At 41.8% G+C, this 11,478-nt stretch overlaps 1 protein-coding gene across 1 annotated transcript in view; it reads left to right on the top strand.

Annotated features, from left to right (window-relative positions):
* The first annotated feature begins 7,478 nt into the window (after nucleotides 1–7,478).
* LOC309548497 (protein MFI) overlaps nucleotides 7,479–11,478 on the top strand; it is a 55,731-nt gene continuing 51,731 nt past the window's right edge. Inside the window, exons 1-3 of the mRNA XM_082248444.1 lie at nucleotides 7,479–7,574; nucleotides 7,805–7,922; nucleotides 10,781–10,873. Of these exons, the coding sequence (XP_082104570.1) occupies nucleotides 7,821–7,922; nucleotides 10,781–10,873 (195 nt within the window). The 5' untranslated portion in view covers nucleotides 7,479–7,574; nucleotides 7,805–7,820. The remainder of the gene's footprint in view (nucleotides 7,575–7,804; nucleotides 7,923–10,780; nucleotides 10,874–11,478) is intronic.

Below are 11,478 nucleotides of genomic sequence, written 5' to 3'. Positions count from 1 at the left end.
TTTCTGCTTCATATTTATGGTAAAAAAAAATCACAATAAGCGTATATTGATTGGTTTGCACAAAAGTTATCGCATCTACTAACTACGGGAAAGATTTAGGTCATTTTTTATTGTTTTTTTTTTTTTTTTTTACTAGTAATAGAGGCAATCTGCGATTTTTATTATTGCAGCGGACAGATTGGACCCCTAACTGACATTTTTGACACTTTTGGGGGGACCAGTGACATTACTACAGTAATCAGTGCTAAAAATATGGACTGTTACTGTAATAATGACACAGGCAGGGAAGGGGTTAACACTGGGTGATCAAGGGGTTAAATGTGAGCCTAGGGGAGTGATTCTAACTGTGGGGGGCGTGGCTTGTGAAATGATCATTGATCATAGAGACCTGTGTTCCTATATAGAAGGATCATTCCAGGGAGAAGAACGGTCAGGTGTGTGTTTACAATAGCTGACCGTTCTTCTCTCTCAGCGGGGAGCGATCGCTGGTGTCAGGCGGCAATCAGAGCCAACTGCCCCGTGCATCGGAGTCCCCGCTGCCGAGTGGGGGCAGAATCGCGCCACCCCCTAGCTGCAGGCGCGCGACAACGTAGGTCTACGTCAGTTTGCGCAGGAGGGCCACACTGCCGCATGAAAAAATCGGCGGGCGGGCGGCAACCGTTTAATGACCAGGCCATTTTTTTTGCGATATGGCACTGCATTATTTTAACCGACAATTGCGCGGTCATGCGATGCTGTACACAAATAGATTTTTTACATTTTTTTTTTCTTGGATGTGTTTTATAGCAGAAAGTAAAAAGGTGATCAAATACCACCAAAAGAAAGCTCTCTATGAGGGGGAAAAAAAGGACATCAATTTTGTGTACAGCGTCGCACGACTGCATAATTGTCAGTTATAGTAATGCAGTGCCGTATTGCAAAAAAATGGACTGGTCACTAAGGGGGTAAAACCTTCCCGGGGCTGAAGTGGTTAATGTCATTTCAAAATGTTCTTTCAGGGCTCATTGGGATATGCAAACTGTGGTCCTCCAGCTGTTGCAGAACTAAAAGTCCCATGAGGTATAGCAAGACTCTGACAGCCACAAGCATGACAACCAGAGGCGGAGGTATGATGGGTAGTTTTGCCACAGCTGGAATGCCACCGTTTGCATATCCCATACATGCATTAAAACTGATGGGAAAACCGCACAGATTTCACTTGCAGAGACATCAGTTTACATATGCGCCAGTTATGTGCTCTGTTCGCACCAATGTTGATGTCACATCAGTTTTTTTTTCCCGTGCAGAAAACTACATACATGTTGCAGATTCCTGCGCAGAATTACGTTTGCGGTAATAACTCACATGTGGGACGAATTCTGTTTGTGTGTGTGCGGGTCCAACACTTGCGTTTGCCTTTGTGTGCAAGCACAGGGGGACGAGGGCACTTTAATTTATATCATTTTACATTATCGCTTCAAACTTTTTTTTTTTTTTTCACGTTTTGTAAATATTCTTTGTGACAGCAATAGGCGTTTGACAGGTACTCTTTATGGAGAGATCTGGAGTCTATAAGACCCCAGATCCTTCCTCTGCCCTTTAACCACTTTACTGCTGAGTACCGTAGTACTACTGCGGCAAAGTGGCTCGTTATCGTCTGACGACGTAGACCTACGTCGTCAGACTCCTCCCCCTGTAGGCGGCGCTCGCGAGCCGCCGGAGGCGCGCTCCCGCTGTTTTCATTCACAGCGGGAGTCGGGCCAGGGGAGGAGCAGCGGCGATCGCCGCTGCTCTGCCCCGATCGTTGGGGAATCCAGTTTGGAGATCCGCCCGCCTGTGTAAACAGAGCGGGCGGATCTCCTAAGTGACAGATCGGAGTGTTCAGCATAGCTGGACATCCGATCTGTCCCTGGCTCAGCTCCCCCCCACACGTTAGTAAGCACCAGGCATACATTAACCCCTCCCTCTCCAATAAAATTAACCCCTTCCTTGCCAGTGTCATTTTTACAGTAACAGTGCATATATATATAGCACTGATTACTGCAGTAATGTCACTGGTACCCCCAAAAGTGTCAAAAATGTCAGTCAAGGGTCCGATCTGTCCACCGCAATGTCGCAGTCCCGCAAAAAAAATCGCAGATCGCCGCCATTACGCATTAAAAAAAAAAAACACCAAAAATGACAGAAATCTTTCCCATAGTTAGTAAACGCAATAACTTTTGCGCAAACCAATCAAAATACGCTTATTGCGATTTTTTTTTTTACCAAACATGGGTAGCAGAAAACAAATTTGCCAAACATTAAAAAAAAAATTGTTTTTTACATCTTTTTTGGGGGGAATTTCATATAAAAAAATGTTAAAAATATTGTTATTTTTTCAAAATAAACGCTCTTTTTTTGTTTATAGCGCAAAAAGTAAAAATCGCACAGGTGATCAAATACCACCAAAAGAAAGCTCTGTTTGTGGGAAAAAAAGGACGTAAATTTAGTTTGGGTACGGCGTTGCATGACCGCGCAATTGTCAGTTAAAGTCGCACAGCGCCGAATCGCAAAAAGTGGCCCAGACGTAAGACAGCAAAATGCTCTAGTGGTAAAGTGGTTAAAAGCATTTGATTACACCAAGATCAGTGTGCTCGAATGCTTTTGATTTTTTAAAATGGTGCCATTTACATCCAAGTAAACCGGAAGTGATATGAGATCATTGCTTCCAGGTTACTATAACCCAGAACCGAATAAAGCTGATCTGGTCTTTGTTCAGCTCTCCAATCAGCTGGTAGAAGCGCCGGCTGGTCAATCAGGACTCCCGATGGAACGGGAGATCCCGCTAAAGCTGTGGAAGGTGGGGGACATCCCCTCCCACTGCTTGTAAAAGCAATCCATTGGCTAGTTAGCCACTAGGATTGCTTTTACGAGAGAGCCGACCATCTGGTCTAAAATAACGGTATCGGGACGATGCCTGCAGCTACAGGTATCATCTCGGTATAACCACTTAAAGTCCAGTGACGTACCAGGTACGTGACTGGTCAGCAAGTGGTTAAAAAGAATTCCTGGTTATCCTGCCAGGAAGGTCCTAGATCAAGTACATCCTGTTAGGGAGTGACAACTGTCTTCCAGTACTTCTGCTGTGTTGTCACCCTGTCACATGAGCCCCTGGTTGTGAAACTACAGCTGGCTTCACAAATAGTTCTCTAAAGAGTAATAAGATGGAGCTAGGGGGCACACATAGTAGGTATAACCCCACTACTGATATTATTATTAATCAGGATTTATATTGCGCCAACAGATTGTTCAGTGCTGTACAATATATAGGGAGACCATACCATTACAAAACTATTTTATATAAGAAGGTTAGGAAGATCCTGCCCCTGAGAGATCACAATCTAAATCTCATTTTTTTATAAAAATAAAATAAAGAAGAATAAAAATAAAGTAGAATTTGGGGATATGTCTAACAAATCTTTAAACTGTCCCCTCCCCTCTCCTAACACCTATTCTGAATAATCTGTGTAAGAAACGTATCTATTTTCAGGCCTATTTGGTCCATTGATCTCCCCTGTGCCAGCCAGCAGCACTGCAAGGGAGAGGACACAGCATTCTGACAATGGCTGGTTGTGCCTTGAGCAGTGACATCACCCATAGGCTTCAATGGCCCATCTGTTGTTGGCACTCCCTCTTCTCCCCTGCAGCGGCATTGGCTGACAGAGGAGAGCCAGATCATATGACAGAATTGGAATGACCTGAAAATAGGTAAGTATATACCTTATTATCTCTATATTTTTTTTCTTACACATGTTAGCATGGGTGTTAGGAGGGGGAAGGGATATTATTAGGAGTAGTTCGGTTTTGCAGGAATTCTACTTTAAACACTTCCCCTCTCACATATGTTCGCCCCCTATTGACCAGACCAATTTTTACAATTCTGCTATAAACCTGTTTGTTCGCCAATATACAGTATCTCACAAAAGTGAGTACACCCCTCACATTTTTGGAAATAAATTTATTATATCTTTTCATGTGACAACACTGAAGAAATGACACTGTTCTACAATGTAAAGTAGTGAGTGTACAGCTTGTATACAGTGGGTACGGAAAGTATTCAGACCCCCTTAAATTTTTCACTCTTTGTTATATTGCAGCCATTTGCTAAAATCATTTAAGTTCATTCTTCTTCCTCATGAATGTACACATAGCACCCCATACTGACAGAAAAACACAGAATTGTTGACATTGTTGCAGATTTATTAAAAAAGAAAAACTGAAATATCCCATGGTCCTAAGTATTCAGACCCTTTGCTCAGTATTTAGTAGAAGCCCCCTTTTGATCTAATACAGCCAGGAGTCTTTTTGGGAAAGATGCAACAAGTCTTTCACACCTGGATTTGGGGATCCTCTGCCATTCCTCCTTGCAGATCCTCTCCAGTTCTGTCAGGTTGGATGGTAAACGTTGGTGGACAGCCATTTTTAGGTCTCTCCAGAGATGCTCAATTGGGTTTAAGTCAGGGCTCTTGCTGGGCCATTCAAGAACAGTCACGGAGTTGTTGTGAAGCCACTCCTTCGTTATTTTAGCTGTGTGCTTAGGGTCATTGTCTTGTTGGAAGGTAAACCTTCGGCCCAGTCTGAGGTCCAGAGCACTCTGGAGAAGGTTTTTGTCCAGGATATTCCTGTACTTGGCCGCATTCATCTTTCCTTCGATTGCAACCAGTCGTCCTGTCCCTGCAGCTGAAAAACACCCCCACAGCATGATGCTGCCACCACCATGCTTCACTGTTGGGACTGTATTGGACAGGTGATGAGCAGTGCCTGGTTTTCTCCACACATACCGCTTAGAATTAAGGCCAAAAAGTTCTATTTTGGTCTCATCAGACCAGAGAATCTTATTTCTCACCATCTTGGAGTCCTTCAGGTGTTTTTTTAGCAAACTCCATGCGGGCTTTCATGTGTCTTACACTGAGGAGAGGCTTCCGTCGGACCACTCTGCCATAAAGCCCCGACTGGTGGAGGGCTGCAGTGATGGTTGACTTTCTACCATCTCCTGACTGCATCTCTGGAGCTCAGCCACAGTGATCTTTGGGTTCTTCTTTACCTCTCTCACCAAGGCTCTTCTCCCCCGATAGCCAGACGGCCAGCTCTAGGAAGGGTTCTGGTCATCCCAAACGTCTTCCATTTGAGGATTATGGAGGCCACTGTGCTCTTAGGAACCTTAAGTGCAGCAGAAATCTTTTTGTAACCTTGGCCAGATCTGTGCCTTGCCACAATTCTGTCTCTGAGCTCTTCAGGCAGTTCCTTTGACCTCATGATTCTCATTTGCTCTGACATGCATTGTGATCTGGAAGGTCTTATATAGACAGGTGTGTGGCTTTCCTAATCAAGTCCAATCAGTATAATCAAACACAGCTGGACTCAAATGAAGGTGTAGAACCATCTCAAGGATGATCAGAAGAAATGGAAAGCACCTGAGTTAAATATATGAGTGTCACAGCAAAGGGTCTGAATACTTAGGACCATGTGATATTTCAGTTTTTCTTTTTTAATAAATCTGCAACAATGTCAACAATTCTGTGTTTTTCTGTCAGTATGGGGTGCTATGTGTACATTCATGAGGAAGAAGAATGAACTTAAATGATTTAACAAATGGCTGCAATATAACAAAGAGTGAAAATTTTTAGGGGGTCTGAATACTTTCCGTACCCACTGTAACAGTGTAAATTTGCTGTCCCCTCAAAATAACTCAACACACAGCCATTAATGTCTAAACCGCTGGCAACAAAAGTGAGTACACTCCTAAGTGACAATGTCCCGATTGGGCCCAATTATTTTGAGGGGGCATCAAATTTACACTGTTATACAAGCTGTACACTCACTACTTTACATTGTAGCAAAGTGTCATTTCTTCAGTGTTGTCACATGAAAAGATCTAATAAAATATTTACAAAAATGTGAGGGGTGTACACACTTTCTCGAGATACTGCATTTGTTATTTCTTAGGATAACAAAGTAACATATATTGTTGTAACACCTTCCTGTCCAGCCTATAGTATAATAACAGCGGGGCGGGAGCATTGTTGTTCCAGGAGGTTGTCATATGATGTCCTCCCAGAAAGCAGGGCCACGCAGTGGCGCAATCTGTCACCAGCTGTGCAAGAAAGTATTTAGGATTATAATTTTTTTTTTTTTTTTTCTTTAAATGACATACGGTGCTTTATATCTGCCTAAAACGGAGGAAATACCAGTGATTTAAACAAGTGACTTAACAAGCTCCTTAACTGACATAATCTGCAGATCCCATTCATCACTTTGATCTGTAGATGAACAAACATGATATAAAAGTAACAGTATGTTACAAACGAAGGTTGTAACCCCCCGACATAAAATTTTAACAAAGCATATCCCCCTATAGTGTTTACTTGTCTCAATTAGGAGCACTAAGTGTCATTTCTATCTGCTGCTTCCTTCCTTTGCTATCAGTATGAATAACGTCTGACAACTTTTCCTGACACCAAGAGAAAAACGGTGACAGGGTAGGGACTTCCAGCAGACTGAGAGCCTCAGCTCTGTTCCTGTGAGTTGTGTGGAGGAGTGTGTGTCCCTTCCCTCCAATCAGCTCTGCCCAGTGTAACTTCAGCTCTCTGCCCACTTTTTTCAGAGCTTTCAGATAAACTGTAAATTCTGCACTTTGAAGGGATGTAGAGAAGAGAAGACTGCAGACAGACAGACAGATACAACTTCTGTAGGAGGATTTGTTTCATCTGTGTATCACCTGAGGCCTGTTACTTCACTGACTATATGTGAGGGTTTACATCCACTTTCTTAAAACTTTTTGCCAAGAGTTCCACTTCCACAATTACAACTTTGCCAACCAAACAAACTTGCTGGCAAAAGCAGTACCTGCCAAAGCAGAACTAAATCCTTCTATCCTTTTCAGCCAAGGAAGCTGCCATCTTAGCCTCTGTTTGATCTGAAACTGCCATGGTGCTTTACATGTGATCAGATATGACTCGAGCCATTTGCTTGTTTGACAGTTTGGTTGACAGCACAAGCAATTTGACAGCATTCCTGGCATGCCGGGAATGTAACGTTTTTTTAAAACCTTTGCATTGGTGGGTTTAGTTCCGCTTTAAAGAGGACCTTCACCTCCCAGAGCTACTTTAGATTCCTTCACCTATCTCTTCCTCCATAATATATACCACTATTGATTTAATTACATTTTAACATTTTTTGTCCAGCCCTGACATCTCCCCAAAGCCATTCTCGTCTGTCCCGCAGACTCCTGGGATATTCATATTACATATCCTAGGAGGCTGCAGGGGCAGGAATACACAATGGGCTGTAGATGGACCCAGCAGCATGAAACCAGGGGCTGGCTACAAAACTCACAAGAGACAGTTTGCTCCTAAAAACTTCTGGGAGTGTGTATCTGATCTGTCCCTCACTGTACTCACTGGTTCCTCATACCAGCTTCCATGACACTAAAACTACTGAGCGCAGTGAGGACACAGAAAATTGACACTTCTGGAAGTACCAGTTTATGAAAAAAAACGTCACTCACTGGTTTCTCTTCAATGTAGCAGTGGTCAGCAGTGTAGGCAGCAGAATAAGTAAGTATGTAGTTGCTTCTTTGCAGATACATCTTTTTACATCAAGTTTGTTTATGTGACAGAGTCACTTTATTCTTTCCCATAAAACATGATGTGCTCATTTCTGTTAAATCTACCGATAATGTTAAATGAATGTGCAGAAAACACAACACGGTCATCACATTATTATAGCCAGAGATAGAATGTACTTCATCATCATAACTTATGACTTCCATTACTTTATGTTTTAGTGGTGAACAAATAACAATGGAAGACCTGAGTGGTTCAGTGACAAGTTGTCCCGATGTGTGCAGTGTGGAGCAGGATAAAGCCGCTCGTGTAATCCAGAGGGCGTATCGCAGGATTCTAGTACGTATTAAAGGCAAATATGTTTTATGATGTGGATAATGACCTCAGTGAGCTCCGTTTTGTTACATCAGCTGTGTACAATTCAGGACACTGTATGAGCAAGTCTTGTTAACATACAATAAAATATAAATGCTTTTTCTTTAATAAAATACCAAGGCCCCATGTCATACATATTAGAGGTGTTTGTGTAAGGGTAGTCATTTATATAGAGCTATTTTAATACATTTATAAAAATATGATTTGTTCATGTTTGTCCTTAGATTTGTGTTTATAGCATCTGTTGTTCAAAAATTGTTATACTGAGATTTTTTTTTTCTGGCATAATAATTAAAAATATTGGTACATAATCAGAGCAGAATTGGGGCATATTTGCCCAGGAATACGAGACTCTTCCAAAGATCAATACCTGATACTAAGAATCAGAGAGGGGGGGGGGGGGGCATGTCTGCTAAGAATACTCGCTATGATTCCTATATTGTGCAGCTTATGTGCAGAACTTCATGGAAAAGCAGACTTTGGGGAGGGGGGCAGCATATTGTCAACCACAAGCAGTAAAATAAAAATCTGATACTCTATATAAAAAAAAAAAAAAAAGCTCACTTACTGTCCTTTGTCTGATCACACTTTCTGTGATTGTAGCTGTAACTGCAAAAACAAAAAAAAAAAAAAATATTTTTTTTTTTGTTTTTTTTCTTTTTTTCCTACAGTTAAAATTTTGCAAAACCATAAAAGTGTTGCGCTTCATTCCCATTAATTTGTAGACATAAACAACAAAAAATAATAACAAAATATATTGTGTATAGTGTCTTATATCAAATGTTTCAAGCATGCAATATAGGTATAGTGTAGTCCATAGTTCATAAATTCCCATATGCAGTGACGATTTCGATATAATCGTAATCAACATCCTTAATCCAAGTAGGTGCTCCAAAAAGTGTTCCAACAGCAAAAGTGATCTGCCACCTCACTTGTGCTCCCCCCTCCTGATAAAAGGCTCACCTCATAAAATGCGACCCCACAATTAAGCTAGGTCAGAATGCGCCTCTGAACCACCCTGGGTTCAATTAGTACAATGTAGATCTCACAGAAGCTCTGCTCACACATATGCTGATCTCCCGGTCAGATGGGATGACACATGAAACAAAAGGGCTCCAAATAGTGCTTATACCATTTTTAAAACTGTCCTTATTAATACTATAAACTGAGTACTTTCATATTTTAGGTGCTTCCAGCGCACCAAACTGTGTCCATCAACTGTTAAAATCAGAGGTCTCCAAAGCCACACAGCCGTTATAATGAACAGACTCCTAAGCCTGGTATGAGCCTGACTGCCTTCACCTTCCTTGCCCCTTCCCTACGGGTTTCGACACAGGGTCACGTGTCTTCCTCAGGGCGATTTCTCTGATTTTAACATTGTTGGACACAGTTTAGTGTGCAGGGTAGTTCAGAGGCGAATTCTGACCTAGCCTAATTGTGGTGTCACATCTTTTGAGGTGGGCCTTCAATCAGGAGGGGGGAGCACGAGTGAGGTGGCAGATCACTTTTTACTGTTGGAGCACCTACTTGGATTAAGGATAATGATCACGATTATATAAAAATAATCACTGCATATGGAAATGTATGGACTATACTATACCTATATAGCATGTTTGAAACATTTACTATAAGACACTGTACACAATATATTTTGTTATAATTTTTGTTGTTTATGTCTACACATTAATGGGAATGAAGCAAGACACATTTATGTTTTGAATTTTAACTAGCTCATTTAATGGGAGTGTGATCAGTGACTGCAGCTGGTTCCACAACTCGCTATTAAATTTATATTGGTGAACATGCATGGTAGCTTGCGAGACTTTCTGCATAATTCTTACTAGTTAATATAAAGTTTATTGGACCTACACCTAAAAGTGAAAATGTACCTTGTGCCCTGAATTCATCCTGAAAAATAGCAGTGCACTTCCTGCACCTAGGCACACTCATACCTTGAGCCTCATAACAGACAAAAAAAAAAAAAGTCCTATGCGCCGCACATCACTGCAAGACCCGGTGGATATGTGAAATGACAGTCTCAGCCCAGGCTCTAGTCAAGCCACGCCCCCCACATCTTTGCTAGCACTCCCAGCTGTGTACTACAGATGAGGACCTGGCGGGGGCCTTGAAGGCCACCCCCTATTTGTTGTCTTGTCCCCTTGAGCCTCATAGTTGTATATCTGAAGTGTGAGATCATCTAAGGCACTGTGCCTCCAATTTATAGCCTTTCCAGATTTGGAGTGAGTTATGGTGATGCCGTTACTGTGCTGTTCACTGTTATCCTTGCTGGAGAGGAACCTCTGCCTGAGTGCAAGGATCTTCATGCTTCATTCGTTTTATGGAATTCTGATTTCTTAGCTGCAGAGGGTCCACAGGCAACACTAGTGACTTTTCCTTTGCCTCCTGCTTTCCTTGACCTCTTTAAACTAAGCCATTAGGATTATGATGAGGTAGTTCAAAAAGAGCTATAAGGTCCTTCCTTGAAAATACTGGGAAGTACAGCACTTCTTTAAGCAATAGGTATTTACAAGTGCCATTGCAAATTGTAAATTGCAGGATTGAGTCATGCAAATACTTATTTTACTCACTCTATGGCAAACCATGAATTTAGCTAGTTTATTGCACAGATATAGGCTAAAATATAAAATCCCCTAACTTACACCCGTTTTGAACTTATTAGCCTCATCAGTACACAATACACAAACTATGGATTCCATAAAGCAGACATGTCAGACTAGTGTGTTTTGGGTCACATTTGGTCTTCTCACTCTTTGCTTTCCAAAAGGTCTTGCCTGCATTTCACATGCTCTTCTCTTTTTCAGGACATGAATGTTTTTAGGTACCTCAAAAACCTCATCAATTTTAATGCGAAAGGAGACCCAAAGCTTTTGCTTAAATGTATAAATCCTAAAGAGGTAAGTACATTGTGTGCTTGCTTTTTTTTTTTTATTGATATCTTGTTCTTATTGCTTTCCAATCAATCTTTTACCCCAAAGCTGACCAGCCAGGGGAGTCTTCTGGCGCTATACGCAGTAGATGGTCCTGTCAACTGAGTAAGTAAAGACAGTTATTGGAAGAAGGGGGCAGACTACTACTGGTAAGAAGTGCAGACACTTCGAAGTGTGAATACCTGCAGCAGGTGACTTGAGAAAGGTGGTCATGTGTTGGCAGGATCTGACCACCTCACAGGGAACAGAAACAGCAAATCATGGCAAAATAAACAAACTTGACAATTTTCCAGTAATACTTTATGTGGAGGAGAGGGGCGAATAGAACCACGCTGTAGGATGACAGCTCAGGCACCGATTTATCTGGAAAGCACCAAGTGGATCTGGACAAGGTTTTCTATCCTGCCCATCATATTCTTCGCACCCTGATCCTACAGAGGGGATAGGCTTTGGAATTCTAGCTGTTTTTGTGTAAAACAGATTTGTATGGAAAGCTGGGTTCCATAGATTCACAATTGTTGGAACCCCTTAGATTGCCTAGATCTGAATGGGGAGTATTTTTAGGCTGTAAA

This window comes from Pelophylax lessonae (genome assembly GCF_965119305.1).
Source record: "Pelophylax lessonae genome assembly, chromosome: 2".
Classification (NCBI taxonomy): Eukaryota; Metazoa; Chordata; class Amphibia; order Anura; family Ranidae; genus Pelophylax; species Pelophylax lessonae.
This window is presented reverse-complemented; position numbering and strand designations above follow the sequence as displayed.